A 21450-nucleotide genomic window follows, 5' to 3' on the forward strand; every position below is an offset into this window, starting at 1 on the left:
CTGGGCAGCTCACTCACCTGTGGACACTTGGACTGACCACTTCTCGCGAGATTTTAATGAATCACATCAACATAAATAAACCAGAAATTTCGTTTTCGTCCTTTTTGTGCGTAAAACTATCTACATCATACTGAGCATATACAGGATTTATATAGTTTTGTAACTTATCTTGTTATAGCTGTTATACATCATGGTATGAATTGCTTTACTGATATAATTGTACTAAAAAACAAGTCTTTTTTAATTTTTTTTAATTTGTTTGGACGAGGATTACTTTTTTAAAATTATATTTTAGTTGGATGTTTAGCTCATCCCTACCATTTATTGATAGTGCTATGTGTTACAGAGATAAATCAACTTTGTGAGGACAAGGTGAATGCGGAGGGTTTCAAAAAATCTTTCTTGACGTTTCTACAATTTATTTATTTGCTTGCTTTGTTATATATTTGTTTATTGGTACTTATTCATCCATTTTGAATTGCCAGTTTCATTACACAGTTATGTGGAAACACATTGACTGGTGAGTGCAACCTCATCTCCAGGGAAAATTCTTCTTTGATTTTTTTAGAAGATTTTATCCACCTCCTATACATTTTAAATAAAATTATTTCTACTTCATTTACTATAGGTTGAAGACTTTAAACAGTGTAAAAAATAACTAGCTTTTAAAGCCCAATGACAATTAAAGATGGAATATTTTTCAGTTTCTGACTATAAAACGCAATGTGGTTTTGGGGTCATGTTACGAGTGTCTATGAGTTATCAACAACTCCACCAAACACTGACTGTTCTTTCCAAAATTCTCACATGGTTTCATTTTCAATAAATGTGTAAATAATCCAGTGATCTCACAGAAAAAAAATCAAAGATTAAAGCTTTATCTAAAAAGTGAAAACAGATTTTTTTGTCAAACCCTTTCTTCTTTACTTTGCCCTTTTTCAATATCAGCACACAAGATGCTTTTTTTGCGTTTCTTTGAATAAAACTGTATAAAGCAGTTTAAGTATTAAAGTGTAGTGACAGCATTTGCAACAATTTCATTATAGAGAAAGAAAACCAGCATAACACACTGCAGCAGCCATTTTTACGGCCATGATGATACAAAGACCAAAATCTTCTCTTACTCATTAACATATTTCCATTGCGACCCAAATTTAGTTAAGATTTTTTTATAAAAACATAAATGCAAGCTTTAATCTTAGGTAAATCCTCTCAGAGAGGGTCTTGTCTTTAACTTGATGTTGTTTCAGCTTTATGTCAGATGTGAGGGTGACTCCTGGCTCACCTTAGCTATAGGCTCAGGGACCACAGCAGCTACACAATCTGAAGCAACAACATGGCTCCTGTCCCAGAGCTCTGCGCAGAGATCTGACACACTCTAAAGCTTACGAGCCAAGCACCAGAATGGGAGAAAACCATCTTTTTCCACACCAGTGTATTGCATTTCATTACATCCTTCCTATGGTTCTGTTTTACCTTACAGAGTTTTGCATTTAGAAAGCAGAACCGACTTCTGGTTCAATACATCTTTGCAACCTCTCTCCTACTTCTTTGCCAATCAAGGTAATCCAAAGCTTATTTATTATCTCATAAACACATATAAATCTGTCAGATCTATCTTATATCCTTCTAACCTTCATGTAACAAACTTAAAGGCAATGGCTGTATTACTGTAGATATTTATTGGGAACAGTGCCATCATTCAAAGTCTCTCTCTCTTTAAATATACAACAAAAGAGCACAAACAGCATGAAGAAGGTAAGTCACAAAGTAATCTAAAACTAATTGAATGCACTGGTAGAGGAAGAAAGTACTTATTAGATAGAAGGGTGAATTAAGCTTTATTAAAAAAGTAAATGTAATGTGGCAAAATTTAAATCTCTTTCATATGGAAGCCAGTTTTTAAACAAATTTACTCGTACTCGTACTCGTCGTCTTCCGCTTATCTGGGACCAGGTTGCGGGGGCAGCAGACTCAGCAGAGACGCCCAGACGTCCCTCTCCCCAGACAGCTCCTCCAGCTCCTCCGGGGGGAGCCCAAGGCGTTCCCAGGCCAGCCGAGAGACATAGTCCCTCCAGCGTGTCCTGGGCCGTCCCCTGGGCCTCCTCCCGGTGGGACGTGCCTGGAACACCTCCCGAGGAAGGCGTCCAGGAGGCATTCGGTATAGATGCCCGAGCCACCTCAACTGGCTCCTCTCGATGTGGAGGAGCAGTGGCTCTACTCCGAGCTCCTCCCGGATGGCCGAGCTCCTCACCCTGTCTCTAAGGGAGTGCCCGGCCACCCTACGGAGGAAGCTCATTTCAGCCGCTTGTATCCGGGATCTCGTTCTTTCGGTCAAGACCCAAAGTTCATGGCCATAGTTGAGGGTAGGAACGTAGACCGACCGGTAAATTGAGAGCTTTGCTTTTCGGCTCAGCTCTCTCTTCACCACAACAGACCGGCACAGTGCTGCCATTACATTAAACAAATTTAGCCACTTTTAAATGGTTTCCAAGCTTGGCACACAGTCCCTTACAAAAGCATTTATGCGCCCTGAACATGTTCACATCTTGTCATGTTACAACCACAAACGTCCGCATTTTATTCAGATTTTTATGTAATAGACCAAAACAAAGTAGTGCATAAAAAGGTTATAAAATATCTTAACATTTGAACACAATACAGTAGTAACATTAGTCTTCAATCCATCTTCTGAAAATGGAAACTGTAAATCTACCAAGGCATTACAAATGGATTGAATGTTTTGTCTGATATATTAAAAGCTTGGGATATTGTTTTATAACTTAAAATTACTTTAAACCTCTCCATAATTGTACCCCTGAACTGTCTGCTGTGTTTCCTGGTCTTCATGATGCTGTTTATTCACAAATTTGCTCTAGTAAACCTCTGAGGCCTTCACAGAATAGCCGGAAAGGTTGAATTTCATTTTGGGGAATCAGATTGAAGGGGACTGAATACAAATCCGTACCACACTTTTCTGGTTTTCACTGATAAAAAAAAGGTTTGTCTAATTTCCAATAAAATAGAATAGAGTTTGTTTTTGAGATGTGACAATAACAATTTGTTTATAGGGTATTGATTGTTTTGGAAAGCACTGCAGTTCCACATTAATTGGTATACTATTAGAATACTGAAACAATAAGTCACAATAGGTGAAAAAAAACCTGAACCAAAAATATATAATGTATAATAGAAGTCTGTCAACAGTCTTCTCTCCGCAGAACAAATGTTTGATCATATCGGACGTTACTTGATGGACATTATTTGTCATGTTCTCTCAGATGTGTGAGCTGCGAAGCTGAGCCATAACAGTCATGGTATCACATGTGCTACACGAGACTTAAAACTATGTTTGACTGTTAGGTTGACATATAATGACCTGTTGGCAATAAAACTGCGTTCTGTGACTGCTGACAGAAGATCTACGCAGTGACGTCTTCACAGACACAGTGGTGACAGAGGTCTTGTCAGAATTGTTTCTGTCTCTTTGGATGTGTGTGTGTGTGTGTGTGTGTGTGTGTGTTTGTGTGTGTGTGTGAACTCCAGCTGGAGAGAAGAGCAAACACAGTATGTTTTCTTTTTCCTGCCGGGGCCAAACCCTTTGCCTCTGCTAACGTCACTGCATCATGGCACATGCTTGTATGATGAATTAGTGTTAGGGACAATTAATATTTATCATTGCATATCCTAGGTATTGTCTGTAAGCCTTTAATTTCATGCATTTTTCCTTCAGTGCATGCACAGTTTGGATGGTGCTGTTTTTCTTTAGGTCTACATAGCTGCATAGAATTTTCTGGGAGTTCAGGTTACTAAATGCTGTTGCTGCTAGGACGCAACATCTCTGACAACTTGGTCATTAAAGGAAGCACAGATATTACTAATAATGCAAAATAAATTCCCATTAACTCAGCCCTCTCTGAACTGCTCATTTGACCTGGAACTAAAGTAAGTTTTTCAACCCAATTAATTTTGAACTCCAAACAATACACCATGAACAGAATGTTGACCAAATAAGGAAGACAAAGAACAAAGCGTAATGTCTTTGGAGTAACACTTGCAGCGGCCACAGTTCAGACTGTGTGTTCAATTGAAATGGAGTCAAACTGCCAAACAGAATCACATGATGTTGCCTCTGCAAGTGTAGCATGCACTGGCAGAGCAGCACATTCTCTTTGCCTCTCTTAGCATGACAGTAGATGAGGCCTAGCTTGTCTTCTGTGGTTTTCCTGAACAAGAACTGTGTAAAACCATTAATCTCATTAAGTTTCAAAGATCTACATTTTCAAAATCTTTTCTTTGGTAATGTAGTAGTTCTTTGTGCGGTTTGCACATACATTTGGGTCAAATTCCCTTCACATGCATGAGGAACTCCCACCAACTGCTGATTTCATTTTGTAATGTCAGGCGTCAAGGTTAATACTCTGTTAGGTTACTGTTAAGGCAAACCTAATATTTCATACTGCAGCTGCCTTACATTAAAATCATTTAGCTGATAATATGCAGGGCAGCCTTTGTTGTGATATTATCTGAAATCAATCATCGACTATGTGTCACTTTAATCCTTAGCGGATTTTGTGCTGTCAAGTTCAAGATGTTTTGGAAATACTGCCAAAAAAAACAAGTTTGATTATGATAAATATTTGGAGCAAATCGTTTGCACAAATATGTGCATGTAGGCTTTTAAATAAATGGCTCAAGCTCCTAACCAAAACTTCAAAGCAAAAAACAAAAGGATTTAACTTTCCATGCATGAGAGAAAAGCTCAGAAATGGCTGTATTTTTTCACAAACTGGTCACACTATTTTTAAGCATTGTTTCATGTCAGCTTGAACTGGTTCCCTTTTCAATTAGAGCCTGCTGTCTTGTCCTCTTTTACCATTTGTTTTGCAGGACAAACCAACAAACAAAACAAAAGCAAATTGAACAAAAACAAAATGCCATCTAATTAATAATAATAACTAGTGCTTAATAATTAGTGGTTCTTAATTCTTTGACTGAAAAGCAGAAACGTCAACATTTAACCCCCAAAGTAAGTGAAACATTATGCACCTTCATTAAAATAGCACATGATTTAAAAGTTTGTGATATTGTTTATTTTTCAGATTTTTATAAATGTTTCCCTGTAATACTATGCACCCTGGAAAAAATAAATAACATCCATCCATCCATCCATCCATCCATCCATCCATCCATCCATACATAGGACAGGAGAAAACCCACATATACAATGAGGCAACATGCAAACACCTCAAAGAAAGAGATTTGAATCCAGGACCATCATGCTGCAAGGCAACAGTATTGAAAACTATGTCAGCACACAGGTCATTCATTATTCAATAAGAGAACAAAAACATATCTGCAAAAATGATCTTCCCACAAAAGCCGGTGTATAGTTGTTGCATATTCAGTTTGCAACATCATACAGAGATGTTATTAAATAAGACTTACAAGCCAGGGTTTTTTTTAAATTAATACTTCATATAAAATCATTTATATATACATGTACTACCTTAGACAACAATCAATAACAAAATAATCAGAAGAACATTCAATGTGTAGTGAATAATACTTCATTTTTAAAAACATCATGGACAAAGGGTAAGTTAGATAAACACTGCCCTAACTTAGCTTTTTTCTTTTCTCATTTTTTGGCAAGTGACTAAAATAACTAAATGAAAATGTAAATTGAAAACCCCATAATGAACATAATAAATAAAAAGGGGGTAAAAGCATGAAACATAAATATTTGCAGATATTTAGTATCACTTATCTTGTGCTGGACGTTTTTTTTTTTTTTTTTACAATTTTACAACTACAATTACAATTTTTATTTTAATACAAATGCCAATGGATACTATTTCGTTCAATACGTTAAACATCAGAGTTTAAACACTCACAAAGGCCAAATCTCGGCTACCCTTGACAAGCACATTTTTCATTCCTCTTAGAATAAACATCAACTCTCCACTCAGTGTATGACAGAAAATCTTTTATTACTAAATAGTTGTTTTTACCATAGCAGAAACGATGTTGGCGACTTTCCTCAGACCGGCTTCTGCACATTCTTACTCAACTCCACCAGTAAAAGCTTTGCTGTGTTTGCTGTGAAGAGTGACCCCTGGTAAGTCCCAGCAGCACCATCATAGCTGCGTCATTAACAGGAAGATTGTCATTGCTGGTAGGCCTACAGAAGTCTGATTGTGCCGATAAGGACGGAGACTCCTGAGAAAAATCTTCTGTGTGGAGGCACTTTTTAGCTCACGCATACTGGGCCAGAGTCTGAATACTGCTGCCTTCATCAGAAGCATGTCAGTCATATATAGGCCTGTTGCTATTTAATGACACTGTTTCAGTTCATTACCAAAAAACGTTTGTGAAAAAATAAACAACCCTGCAGTTAAGTGGCAGCTAGCTTAAAGTAACAATTTTCTTTTTTAAAAGGCATTTGACTTCCTGAGGTCCCACCATAATTCCTCTAAAAGATATGTCTCTGTAGGTTTGGTACTACAAATGTTTTTAGGAAGGAGTTTTCTGAATGTACTCATATTTATATGAATTATTTTATTATTACTGCTTTGTAGTTATGTTAGTTTAACTCTTAAATGACCAAAGAGTCCCTCTGTGATCAGATCCACTCATCCACAGAAATCCACGCCTGAGGAATTTCCTCTCACTGGACCTGCACGAAGAGGGAAAGACTTTCACCAAGACAGTTTCCTGCTAGTGTTGCCAGATATAAGAGTTAAAGCGCACTATTTCTATACAATCATTTATGCATTTATATAAAAAATTCAGAAGACTTTAAGACAACTAAAACATTAATGTGCAAGTTTTTCTGTGTGCATTTTCTTGGTCAACAGGAAGTTTTGTCGGTTGGTTGATAATTTGTGCAGTTTTTGAAACTGAGGCCACATCTAAGGTAATTATCCTACTGGGCAAGAAAGCCCTGTTTTCTGATCCTCTCAGTTTTTACACAGCAGAGAGGATGACACTCTGCTTGCTTAACAATGGTGACATATTGAATAGGCTAGCTGTTTTGTGTTTATTCTGTAGTTGTGTTGGTTTACAAAGAAGTGTCCCTATCTGCAGTGTTTGTAACACGTTGACATGCAAAGAGGGCATGAATTAGCATGAACTGCTTTCATTCATTATGTAATAAAATACATAAAAGGGCATTAAGGTTAATTTCTTAAACCTCATGATTGTCAGGATCTGCCATTGTGGACTTTGTTTTGGTTTTGTGTTTATTTACTCTTCAGTTAGGTGTTCATATTTCGTTGGGTTTAGAAGTCATGTTTGTTTATTCCTTCTGTTTCATGATAGTTTTGTTCTCTCTCCTGCCTCCTAGTTTTACTAGTTCTTTCTCCCCTCGCCCATAGTTACCTTGGTGGTTGCTTTCTCATTTATTTATTACTTAGAATGGTTTTCTCCTGTTATTATTATTAATTGTATTATTATTATAATTACAGTTCTCTTGCTTCTTTGGGTTTTCTAGTTTAGTTTCCCGTTTAGTGTTTCTGTGTTTGTTTATGATTAGGTTATTTGTTTCTTGCTGCATTCTTCTAGTTTATTAGTTTCTTTTCCCTATCTCTCCTCTTGTCATTAGTTCCCCTTCAGTTATTATTTACTCTGTGTTTGTTTCCCTTTATATTTGTAGTTCTTTCCAGCTTTATCCGTAGTTTAGTTCCTCGTGTTAGTTTCTATTGTTTCAGTTCATTCTGATAGGTTAGCTATCAGTTATTGTTTATGTTTTGGTTTGCATTTATTCTAGTCTTCGCTTTCTCTGTTTCCCTCCCAGTTAGTTTCAGTCAGTGTTTGTTTGGGTTTGTTTACTTTTTCAGTTAGGGTTTCCTTTTTGGTTTCTTTTGTTAATTCTTGTTTGCCAGGTTCTTATATTTTAGGTTGTTATAATTTTCTTAGATCAGTTTCCCTGAGTTTGTTATTTAGTCCCTTTCCCATAGTTTAGTTTTTTAGTCAGTTCACCTGTTCCTCAGCCTCCCTGCTCCTCTTTGTGAATTATTGTTGTTTATCTTTTGATCCCATTTTCCCTTTTAGTTTCTCCAGTGTCCCTTTGTCTCCCAGTCCGGTCACCATAACAACCATTCATATTCCCTCAGTTCCCTGCAGCCTGGTCCAAACCTGATTCATGTTTCTTCTGATTACCTACCTCCCTGTCTCATTGGTCTATACTCCACTTCCCTCAGCTTATAAGCTTTCTAGCTTTCATTGAGCCTTGCTGGTTCATGTTATTTTCCTTGCTACCCTGGTTGACTTCTCGAGTTCCTCCTTGTGGTTTAGTTTTTGTTTGCCTCCGTAATATTCGCTGTGGACCACCTGCCAGAACTTTGTACATTGCATACCTGCCTGTAAGTCTGTCTACTTCCACATTAAATCCACATGAGTGAGGAGCATCTGAAAACATGACATAGAGCCACAAGGAAACTTCTTCAACCCCTTAAAGCCTGTCTTTTCTGAACACCACTTATCTTTCTGCACGGCTGCACTGTGTAATCCACAGGCATAAAGACGCAAAGACAGGCGGACAGGTTCCCTGCGTATGTAGCCGGTGCACTAGTGTTGAGAGACCTGCAGCCCTGGACATGTGCAGATGTGTTCCTAATGGCTACATGTTTGCGGTAGATGGACGGAAAGACAGGGGGAGAGGTGTCAGCCTGTCAACCTCTCCCACCTGCCCTCTCTTCTCACATCCACCACCAAGGACATGCCAAAGATGAGCTGTGGATAGACAAGCCGCTGAGGGAGGAAAAGTGGAAGCACAGCCAGAGGACGAGGAGGTGGAGAAGGAGGAAGAAGGGTGGGAGGGGAGGGATGACAGGGGGAATCCGAGAGATGAAAAAGAAGAGGTGGTCCAGGTGTTCACCTCACAGCTGTATGTTCAGTTGCAGCACACAGAATACAGAATCATCAGATGCACATTTTTCTCAGATTACACAGGTTCTGCCTCATACAAGACCTTAAAAGCAAACCCGCTTTTATTGACACTCAAAAAGTGTTAAAGGGCACTGAAAACGTGACATTTTAAGCACAATTTCCCTTTCAAAACACCACACCTCAATGCAAACGCCAACAAGCCCTCTTCATTTTTCCAGATCCGTCTGGTTCTAGTCAAACACGTGGAAGCTATCTGTTGTATCCTCATGGCAGGGTTAAAGAGAGAGCTACGCTGCACGAGAAGTAGAAGGAAAAACAAGCAACAAGAAAAACACTGACCTTCAAAGTCTGATATGATCCCTTCCAAGTGAGCATTGACAGTGGAATCAGACATTTTTGGGAAGAAAGTGTGTGAGGGAGAGAGTGGTAGAGAGAGGGAGCAAGATTCCCTTTTACCCCAGCAAGGAAAGTCTTCCTGAGCCGCCGCCGCAGTCCCGCTTTTAAACAAATCCCAAATTAGGAGCCCGTGCAGCTGAGAGAAGGGGAGGTTACACGGAAAAAGAAAAAAAAACAACAAGAGTTAAGCTGCTTGATCTCCTCTATCTCCACTCTCTTTCCTACAGCAGCAACTTATTTTTCCTTTTCTCCTCCTTCTCAACTTCCAGAGCTTGGAATGACACCCACCACCTCCAACCACCCTCCTCCCTCTCGCTCTTTCCCTCTTCTAGCTCACTGCCTTCCCTCCCCCCTTTTTCTACTTCTCTTCATATACTCTCCCTTTCTGCAGGCCTCCTTCTTTCTGCAAAGACACTCTTTTTCAAGGCAGCTCATATCATCCGCATCCTATCAAGATCACATGACTAAGCACACTGTTCCACCATAGTTTTGCATCAAACAGACACACATTAGAATGAACCTCTGTTTATCTTACTGTGGGTGGAGTGTAAAAAAAGGCTGTAGTGGATCCAGAAGCCCAGTTTGAGCTAATACGGTCAAGGCCCGCTCATACAAGCGTTGAGTGCACAATCTGGAGACACACATCAATAAATGAGTCCCGTAATGACTTAATGACTGCGTGAATGAGTGTTTGTGTGTGGGGGAAGACGTGGGAAGGAGTGGACAGTGTGTGTGTGTTCTCTGTGTGTCTGAAGGAAGGTGGGTGCTGGGGGATGTTTGCTATGTTTTTTTCAATGAATGTATGTCAAGAATGCAGTGTGATTATCCGCAAGTCTCAAGCAAGTTTAACTGAAACTGATGATGCACAACCACCTCTGGCTTTGATTTGTTACCTAAGACGTGCATCGCTTTGAGTTTCAACACACACCTCATGCTGCTTCACCAGACTCAAGCTCATAATTAAATGATAACTACCAGAAGGACTCTGAGCCCTTCATTACTAATGATTGTAAATGATGATGGTGAAGGAGGAAGATTTTTAGGCAAAAAACTCTCCAGGTGGGTCTGGCATGAAACACAGGATTAATATGTGGAAAAGTGCAAGAAGAAAGATGCATTCTTTTCAGATTTTCTTAGATATAAAAATCAGAATAATGTTACATACATGTGTAGTGGACATAACTGTGAAACTGCTGGAAGAAAGCCATATGATATGTTATTAGCAGTTTGCCAGGTAGACAGAAACATGTGGAAGAAGGGGCTCTGCTCAGATAAGACCACAATCAAACTTTTGGCCTGCTGTTGGCAGCATCACACTGTGGGGATGCTATTCTTCAGCAGGGACAGGGAAGCTGGTCAGAGTTGAAAGAAGCTGGAGGGAGCTAAAAACTGGGCAAACTGTGAAGTAATCCTGTTAGAGGCTGCAAAAGATTTGACAGTGGAGGTGGAGTTTTACCTTCCTGCAAGACAATGACCCTAAATAGCCAGAGGTACAATGGAATGGTTCAGATCAAAGCATAGACAGGTGTTAGAATAGCCTAGTCAAAGTCCTCACCTAAATCAAAACCCCTAAATAATCTTGCCATAGATTTGTAATCTGTGGCAAGATGTGTAAATTAATATTCAGACCATTTCTGTATCCAATCTGACTGAACTTGAGCTCTTTTTGTGAAGAAGAATGAGCAAAATGTTCAATGTGGAGAATGAAGCTAGCAGAGGCATACCCCTAAGACGTGCATCGCTTTGAATTTCATCACACACCTCATGCTGCTTCACCAGACTCAAGCTCATAATTAAATGATAACTACCAGAAGGACTCTGAGTCCTTCGTTACTAATGATTGTAAATGATGATGGTGAAGGAGTAAGATTTTTAGGCAAAAAACTCTCCAGGTGGGTCTGGCATGAAACACAGGATTAATATGTGAAAAAGCATGGTGAAGGATCTTTGATGCTGTGGTTCTGTTTCTCTTCTAAAGACATTGAGAACCTTTTTGGACTTCATGGACGTCCCCCACTCTCTAATAAACCAGGGCATTTGAAATAAAAATTAAGAAAACAATGATCCAAAGCAGACAGCAGAAAACAATAGAGAAATGCTTCACCCACATGGTCACCACAGTCCCAAGACATTTTCTTTAAATTCCAGAACAAGGAACAACATACACATGTTTTTCAAACATATGTTTTTCATACAAATGAAAAATGTGTTTGGAATATTGAAATAAATTAAGACAAATTATACTTGAAATTATTTGGGTTTAAGTTGCAGGTAATTTATTATATCTAAAAGAAGCAGAATGAGTTTATATTACCTGCAGTAGCTGCACTCATGCCTAGGATTTCCCCCCTGATTGCTTGAGAATATGTCTTGAACCCTCACAGCAAACTTGCTGTTTACAGTGGTATCAAAGTTTGTACATTTTGTTTACTTAAGTATATATACTGATCATTAACACACAAACCAAAACACTGACTCTGAGCACAGATAAAATTATTTACTGTATTTAAACATTGAGTCTAAGGTTACTGTTCCACCACATTTCACTGAAGCTGAACTGGGCAAAGTATGAAATCTACAAAAAACCCTTTATCGTCAGTGGCCACATCTGGCTAACACAGATATCACAAAAAGTCAGTCCCAGATACCACACAAACCTTTTGACAACATCAAGGCTTTATCGTTTACTGGCATTCACTCTCTCAGTCATATTTCTCCATTCAGATGGAAAAACATCTGTAGCAAACAAATATGTTTGCTTCTCTTACAAAAACCTAACTTCCGCCGGCAGAGGTCAGTGTTGAACCAATATGTCAAACCTTTCATTGTGATAATGCCGTTTCAATGGTAGCAGTGGCACTACAGTATTTAATCTGCAAATAGCTGAAGATGGAAACATCAGGAGAATGTTGCCCCAGACACACCCTCGATCCAAACAGCACGTCCTGCCAAACACGTGTGTGGGAGATTCCTTCACCATGCTACAAACACCCAGAAACACAGAGAGACACACATCCAGATACAGAGCCTTCCAAGATTAACCAAAGTTCTTTAACTTTGTTGCATTTGTCATGTTTCACCTATAAACTTCATTTTATTTTACTGGAATTTTTATGTGATAGATCAACACAAAGATCTGTATAGTTGGGGATTTTTCCCCCTGGATGAGGAATCCATGCCCCAGTCTAAAATCCTTAATGGTCTTGAATAGGTTTTCTTCCAGGACTGCCCTGTATATTAAAGGTTAGAGTCCATAACTAATAGTTGTCGTGTCGACAGATTGTTCCACCTGAGCTATTGATCTCTGCAGTTCCTCCAGAGTGGCCGTAGGTCTATTGACAGGTTCTCTGAAATAGTGCTCTCCTTGCTGGATCTGTCAGTTAAGGAAGATGGGCATGTCTTTGTAGGTTTCCAGTTGTGCTATTTTTCTATTTAATGATGATGGATTGAACAGTGCTCTGTGAGATGTTCACAGCTTGTAAAAGTTGTTTTATAACCTAATCATGTTTATATTTCTCCACAACCTTTTCCCTGACCTGTCATTTCACCTGTTCACTGGTCTTCATGATGCTGTTTGTTCTCTAATGTTCTCTAACAAACCTTTGAGTGTCATGTTTTAGTAGTGAAGGACTGAATTGCAGAGCAGAACAGAAATCTGGTTGAATACTTTAATAGTAAAAATAGAAAAAACGTCAAAAAACTTGTCATTCGCAAAAAGGTGAAGCAGACAGCTATGGAATCATGGAGGGCAACAAAACAACGGGGAGCATGAGTTCATCAGAAGGAACAAATGAGGAACAAAGAGAATCAGTAAGTATCACTGAGGCAGGGGTAGAGAAATGACAGGCCAACCAGATGAGTTAATCAGGGGGAATGAGTTGCAGCTGAGGCAGAGAGAAAGCAGAGCAGAAACACAAAGAGATCTAGGGAAGTATCTAACAGAGAACATGCCAAATGTATTTAGAGCAGAACATGTGAATATACTAGTGTTACAAGATATTACTAACAATAATGAACACAGAGAAAACAAGAAAATAATGAAAATAATAGAAAATCAAAACTCAAACACTTTCAAGGCCCATGAGACAGACTATGTTTACAAGGTGATTTTTGAACTGGATTTTAATTAGAATTATCAGAGTATAAGGGGCTGAATAAAATATGCAAGCCATGCTTTCCAGATTGTTATTTGTGAAAGATTTCAAGAAACAAAAATGAGTTTGTTTCCACTTCACATCTCTGTGCTGTCTTGTGATGGCATTTACATGAAGAAATCAAATAAAAGTCACAGACACAGTTTGTGGCTGTAAATAAAAATGTGAAGAAGTTCAAGGGGTATGGATGCTTTTTAGTAACTATGTGCACAGAAAATGCTTGCAAAAGAACTTGCATGAATGCTGTGCACAGCATCAAACCAATTCACTTAAAGAAAAATATTGTTGTGGAATAATGCAGTTTTTTTGCCACAAATTGAACCAATCAAACTTTAGTCTCAGTCTAATTGTGACTAAGCTAAGGAAAAGTGTACACTCACACACAGCAATTTAGATCTATGCTACATATTCTTGCAAGCCCCAGCACGTCCACAGAGTGCTAATCCAATCTTCTGTAGCAACTGTCACACTGGGAGAGGACTGGGATGTATTTCACCCAGAAAGGTGCTTCATTCATATCACTGCATGCATGCATTGTATTCATGCCATGTTGTGAATATGTGTGGCACTGGCAGCCAAACCTGCATTACCATTTTCAATATTATATCAATATCTTCAATTTATACCTAAATTAGTTTAGAAATGGGGGATTTATTGTTTTATAATGTATACAGATAGGCAGCTGCTGGTGTCAAGTTGCACAGCAGCATACAGATGAAGAGAGACAGAGACAGCCGCCTGCTGCTTAATGTAACCCAGAGAGCTACCACCACCCCAAAGTGGACCTTGGCCTTCCAGGAAGTGAAAAATGAGAGGACTTGGAGTGGGTGGAGAAGAGGATAACTTCTATAAACGGATGCCAGGCTAGTGTGCCAGTTGTTAGGGCAATGCCAGGGCAACAAATTACAAATGTCGACAGTTGATCTCCAGAGACATAAACATAAGCAAAGGCACACAAATGAAAAGCCGGAGCAGATCCAAATGCCTAGAGGCAAGGTGGTCACCTCCGTAGTGGTCCTGTCTGTGCCATTAAATATACACTCTGCAAACTACAATTGTAAAAATGCCTGTTTCTTGTGAAAATCTAGATGTAGATGTGGAAAAAAAAAAACTAAAGAAAGTTTCACATGTATTGTATTTGTATTGTATTTTATTGGGATATCATGTGAGTACCCCAAAAAAAGTGGCACATAACTGTGAAGTGCAAGAAGATAGGTGCATTCTTTTCAGATTTTTTTAGATATAAAAATCAGAATAATGTTACATACATGTGTAGTGGACATAACTGTGAAACTGCTGGAATAAAGCCATATGATATGTTATTAGCAGTTTGCCAGGTAGACAGAAACATGTGGAAGAAGGGGCTCTGCTCAGATAAGACCACAATCAAACTTTTGGCCTGCTGTTGGCAGCATCACACTGTGGGGATGCTATTCTTCAGCAGGGACAGGGAAGCTGGTCAGAGTTGAAAGAAGCTGGAGGGAGCTAAAAACTGGGCAAACTGTGAAGTAATCCTGTTAGAGGCTGCAAAAGATTTGACAGCGGATGTGGAGTTTTACCTTCCTGCAAGATAATGAACCTAAATAGCCAGAGGTACAATGCAATGGTTCAGATCAAAGCATAGACAGGTGTTAGAATAGCCTAGTCAAAGTCCTCACCTAAATCAAACCCCTAAATAATCTTGCCATAGATTTGCAATCTGTGGCAAGATGTGGAAATTAACATTCAGACCATTTCTGTATCCAATCTGACTGAACTTGAGCTCTTTTTGTGAAGAAGAATGAGCAAAATGTTCAATGTGGAGAATGAAGCTAGCAGCTGTAACTGCAGAGAAGGGTGATTCTTATTGACTAATGTTTGCTGAATAAAAATACACAACACTATTTTATTTGCAAAAGAATTTAAAAATAAATCCATGTATCTGTTTTCTTCCCCCATCAAGTAAAACCTCCATAAAATACACTGAAGCATGTGGTGGTAGTGTGAAAAAAAGGGTATGAAGACTTTTGCAAGGTGCTCTATAAAAATGCCCTTTACTTAAAAAACAGATGTAAAAACAGGACACTGGTTTATTAGGAAAGGTTTAGCTCAACACAAAGAGGAATGTCATTGCTAAAAGTTTTAATTTAGTAAAAGGACAAGGTTGACAAGCATCGTTTCCGACCTTAATCTTTCTTTTTTTGTCTTAATAATTATAATAATAATAAATAACTTTTTGGAGAAAATTTTCTTAAACCATTATTTTTCAGTTTAATAATCATGTGAGTTTCATTTAACAATGTCTCAATCTCAGAAAGTGGTTGTTATTTTCAACGTAAGCAGTACCGGCAACCGAGGAAACTCCAGCTTCCTGCTGCGTTCATCCAAAAACAACAAAAGCTTTGTTGGCCTCAAAGTGAAAAACTCACCCGTGAGTCATTCTTTACCAAGCGGCCCCATCTGGAGTCAGTAAAAACTCTGAATGGTGGTGAGTGTATTAATTATGTGCGCTTATTTGCAGATGCATGTATAAATTAGATTTGACAAACTATTATCTCAGTTTACATGGTAACCCCCATAATAAACAGACCTGACGGAGGAGGGTGAGAAAAGGCGGGAAGGAATGCAGGGAAAAGGTGTGCAGATGCCTTTCCAGGTGCAAGAAGGAAAAGAAGATGTATTTAAAGAGAGAGGAAGATATTAGGTGACTCTGAACCTCTGCCTCTTTAATAGAAACCTGGAGAAGAGAATATGTGCATGATGTGTGAGAAACACACACAGAGAGCGAGCATGACTAATGAGAGAAGCAGCGCAGCCAGTTTAAACCCCAGAAGAGAAATTTCTGGCTTTTAATTTGATGCAGCAGTGTGCAGCTGAATGTGGGAATAAACCGAAGAGATATCCCCACAGTGAGGATCTGCAACAGTCTGACATGTAAAACATTCACGTTATACAGTCAATGTACAGGGATGGATTTATCTACTGAATTGTAACGGTAGGAGAGGCATCAACAGGCTCTAAATGCTGCAGAAACATCCTCCCCGCCCCCACCTGAGGCTTCAAAACCCACATGGCCAAGTAGCTTTATCTTAAATACAGTCACAGCTGTGAGGACAGCAGCTGCTCTAACCCAAATGTTAAACATCAGCACCCAGCCAGGCTTTATCTAATGGAAACACCTGTTGGAAACTGCGCGACTGCACTGCATGCACACATACACACATAGACACGATGGCATATCATTCAACAGTTTTTACTCTGTTGTTTTATTTGCATAATGTGACACACATACACACACAAGCTGCAGCCTTGCACGTGTGTATCTCAAGCATGGGCTAGGGAGGAATACTCAGTGCAGCTGTCCATGAGCAGAGATGAATCCCAGTTGGCCTTACTTTCTCCCACCATCCTCTTCCACTATTCTCTCACGGGCAACAACACTGTCTAAAATTATGAAGCCAACATTTTTGCTGTCTTCCCTGTTCTTGCCAGTGCAGATGCACACTGGTCTATTCATCGTGAATAGAAAATCAACCAAAAGAAAACGCAATTTATGCCTCCAAGGTGGAAGCAGTCTTCAAATGAACATGCAAGGCAGGAAAACAATGCTTGGTCTCAAAGGATTTCAGGTGTAAGGGGTTATTTTGTAAAGAGCAACATAACGTTGACTTACTCAACTCAGCACCTCCACCTGCTGGGTGAGGAATATATTACATATTAAATTAAAAAATTGCTCTTAGTGAATATATGAGACTTTGCTGCTGCTCTAACAGTCATAACTCTGACATTTCGATGAGACTCTGACTGCGGCTGTGTCATATGAATCGCTCGTCAGCTGACCCCGCTGAGACTGCTCTGTTCACACTCATTGTGGTTCATGCTGGGCTTTTTCCACTGAAAAACACATCTGCCGTTGATTCATGTTGGGGGAAAAAAAATTTGCGCAGGAAACAAATGAAGCCTTGCAAGCCAGCATGGACACAAGAGTCAAAGGAACATAACGGATTAGTATGAGGAGAATTGATTTAGCCGACGCAGATGGTACAGAGAGGTGCCAATGACATCTCCACAAAAAGTGGAAAGGAAAAAGGAAACATGCAATAACAAACAATACTAAAAATGTTTACTGATAAACAGGTTTCCTGAAGTGGTCAGAAATGGTCAGATTTTCTAAGTTTTATTGAACATTCAAATGGAGGGGGCGGCTTTATTGTTCATTTGACATTTTGAAAAAGCCCCTTACAATAAACTCAATATATTCAACATTTGTAACATCTGCTTTATGTCCTGTCCTGGTTTAAAGTTTCTAATAACCAAAAACTGTTTGATGTGTAAAACCTATTGTGACTTGCAAAAGTGTTCACACCCCTTTAACTTTTGCACATTTAATGTACTTTAATGTAATCTCTGAGATGGTTGTGCAAAATTGTGACATAGAAGGAAAATGATACCTGGGTCCAAAATTTTGCAAATGTCCTCTTCACTGTGATCCCCCTAAATAAAATCCACTGCAACAAAATTGCCCTCATTACAACATTAGTGAATAGGCAGCATCACGAAGACCAAGGATCACAGCAGACAGATAAAGGATAAAGTTATGAAATAGTTTCAAGCAGGGTTATTTTATAAAACAATATCCCAAGCTTTGAACATCTAACAGAGAACTGTTCAATCCATCATGGAAGGACTATGGCACAACAACAGACCTGCTAACACATGGTTCTCCATCTAAACTAGAAGAACAAGTAAGGAGATTATTAATCAAAGAAGCAGTTAGGAGGCCTTTTGTTATTTTGGAGGAGTTGCAGACATCTATAGCATAAATATAAGAATCTGTTCATGAAAGATTGAAAAGAAAGAAAAAAAAAAGAAACAAACAAACAAAGCCAGGTCTTAATGGAAGAAAGCCATAAGAACGTCCTTTTGAAGTTTGGAAAAAGCCATGCAGGGGACACAGCAGATACATTTTATTGCCAAAAGTATTTGTCTGCCTACTTTAATATGTACATGAACTTTGATGACATCCTATTTTTAATCTATAAACTTCATGGACCCACTGTTGCCAGCAATTGCAAATTTAACTATTCTGTAAACATCTTCCACAAGGTTTAGGAGTGTGTTTATAATTAGATGAAAAACCAGAATTGCAGCCTTCACTCTAATTCATCCTACAGGTGTTCCAGAAGGTTGAGGTCAGGACTCTGTGCAGGCCAGTCAAGTCCACACCGAACTTTATAAACCTGCAGCCATGGAAGTGTTCGGAACACTGGAATTCAGGGATATGGTGGTGTGACCCGATATTTTTGCCAATATATTGGTGAGATGAAACCAAATGTTCCTTTTTTGCCTACATGCAAAACATTATGTGTGGTAGAAACACACACATATGCTGTACCATTCACCACAGATATGTCCAAGTCCTGTAAAATGTTTCTTTTTTTAATGGTACCTTGCAATAACGTGTTTTTGAACATCACCCTGAACACACTATCCTCAAGACAAAACATGGAGGAGGCAGCATCGTGCTGTGTGATGCTTTTTTTCAGCAGGGAAAGGAAATCTGGTCAGGGTATTTGATGGGTAGATGGAAAAGCTAAATACAGGCGATCCAAGAAGAACACTGTTAGAGGCTTGAGACTAAGGAAGAGGTTCACCTGTAGTCAGAGCTACAATTCAGTGGTTTAGATCAGTACATATACATGTGTTCAAATGGTCCAGTCAAAGTCCAGACTCTGCTCAGATACTTTCATATTCTGACCAGGCCTAAAAAAATTTAGGAAAGAAGTAAGAGCAAAAACTGCAGGGAAAGATTGTTCAAAAAAACAATGACCCAGGGAGTCTGAATTCAAATGCATGCCACACTTATCAGAGTTTTAAGTGAAAAAAAAAAACGATGTTCTTCATCTTCCACAGGTGTGTCCTACTTTATGTAGTTTGTGAATGTAATATTACAAAATGTAAAAAGGCTTAGTGAAATTAAAACCTTTGGAGGACACTATATCGGATCAGAAGAAACATGTCTTCATAGATGACTCAAAACAGTATGTTAGTGGTTGTCGAGGTAAGAGAGGAGGTGAAGAGATAGATAGATAGATAGATAGATAGATAGATAGATAGATAGATAGATAGATAGATAGATAGATAGATAGATAGATAGATAGATAGATAGATAGATAGATAGATAGATAGATAGATAGATAGATAGATAGATAGATAGATAGATAGATAGATAGATAGATAGATAGATAGATAGATAGATAGATAGATAGATAGATAGATAGATAGATAGATAGATAGATAGATAGATAGATAGATAGATAGATAGATAGATAGATAGATAGATAGATAGATAGATAGATAGATAGATAGATAGATAGATAGATAGATAGATAGATAGATAGATAGATAGATAGATAGATAGATAGATAGATAGATAGATAGATAGAAAGAGAAACAGTAACAGATCTGTCCGTCCGTCCGTCCGTCTGTCTGTCTATCTATCTATTGCTGTGAAGTCCCCCCCAAAGACCATCCTAGGGGAAACACTGGAGGGGTACCCATGGTATAGCAAAATGGTTCAGGGGATACACAAGTCGAAAAAGGTTGGGAACCACTGTTGTACAGAATGAGAGTAATCATTGTTTTCCCTTGCTTAAAGCAGCATATATATTTGAAGCTGAATGTTTCTCAGAAAGAGCAGGCTACCATAAATACACCGGGGTGTTTGTGTCAGTTGTCTGTAAACCCACAGGATGGATGCATAACAGATATATAGTCTGAAATAACGCTATGAACCCTTCATGTTGATAACATACACAAAATTTCAGGGCTGAGTGTCAAATATCAGAGGTGCAGAGAGGCTTCCTCACAGCATCGTGTCCAGGATTACACCACCTGTTGTCAGCAAGCTCTGTACTTCCTCCTCCTTTGCTCTAACTGCTCCGTTTGCTGTCCCCTGTCTGCCCACATGCCCTGAAATCATGACAAATGTCCCAACAGACGTGTCTCAATGAGATCAATCACTCACACAGTAGATTTTGTAGCTTTGTCTTTTACATCTCATCCACTTTGGTTGCCACGGCCCCCCAGTATATACAGCAAAGAAACTCAACGAACAGCAAGCAGGATGCATTGACCTCTAGCCGTAAAATTGCAGATTGCAACCAAGTAAAAACCATGCCTTGCCTTGCTTTTCCAAGCAAACAAAAGAATTATAGGGTACAGGAGAAACATAGTGGTAGAACATGGCAGACTTGTGTCAAAAAGACTTGTGTCACCTGCAGATCAAAGAAGCCTATTAAAAATAAACCAAAACACTGTTTTGTTTCTCAATGACTGAAAATCAACCGCATAAACTGGCCTAAATTTAAATTTGCACACACATACGCAAAGACATCACCATGCCAGCAAATCATGTACATTACGTTTTGGAAAATATAAACACAGTAATACTTTAGTAAATAGTAAAAACCAGGGGGAAACATACATAAAACTGTAATGACTGCCTGCAGACCCTTGGAGGAAGTACCTGGAAATAAGGGGCCACATTTGACACAACCTGGAGGTGCTAGAAGCTGTTAAGTCACACATAAAACCTCCCAGATGACTTTAGCACAATGTACAACACACATAATGACACATATAGACACACATACACACTGACAAATATTTCTGAGATTTTTTTTTAAGTCAGCACTTTGACTGGCTGCTTTGGAACTCTATGCCCCATTAACTAAGGGAGAGCCTGACTGAAGCAAAAGTAGGTTAAAAAGCCACATGAGACAAGAGTAGTACTGTTTGAACAGTGCCCTTTCCTGTTTTCACACCAAGGAAAAATGAGGGAGAAGTAGAAAGGTTTGGAAAGAATGTGATGTTTTGTGTCACTTCAGCAGAATTGGATTTTTTAAAATCCAAAAAAGTGAGACAATATATGTTTATAAGAGAAAATAATAATTGTAATTCACCCGTAAAGGAAGATATAGAGGAGAGTGAAAAGCTAGAAAAGGTTGCCAATCTGGCAGTTAAATCC

The 21450-nt window shown here is 38.8% G+C and overlaps 1 protein-coding gene across 4 annotated transcripts in view; it reads right to left on the bottom strand.

Moving 5' to 3' along the window:
- LOC124864318 (septin-9-like) overlaps nucleotides 1-21450 on the bottom strand; it is a 111752-nt gene that overhangs the window by 62954 nt on the left and 27348 nt on the right. Inside the window, exon 3 of one of the 4 annotated variants that reach the window (XM_047359062.1) lies at nucleotides 9349-9424. The exons of 2 other annotated variants lie outside the window; for them this stretch is intronic. In XM_047359062.1, coding sequence (XP_047215018.1) covers nucleotides 9349-9424 — 76 coding nt within the window. Of the gene's footprint in view, nucleotides 1-9231; nucleotides 9425-21450 lie in introns of those variants that run through there. One more of the 4 variants, XM_047359064.1, reaches the window with a different exon arrangement.

Source organism: Girardinichthys multiradiatus, chromosome Y (genome assembly GCF_021462225.1).
Source record: "Girardinichthys multiradiatus isolate DD_20200921_A chromosome Y, DD_fGirMul_XY1, whole genome shotgun sequence".
In the NCBI taxonomy this organism is placed as follows: domain Eukaryota; kingdom Metazoa; phylum Chordata; class Actinopteri; order Cyprinodontiformes; family Goodeidae; genus Girardinichthys; species Girardinichthys multiradiatus.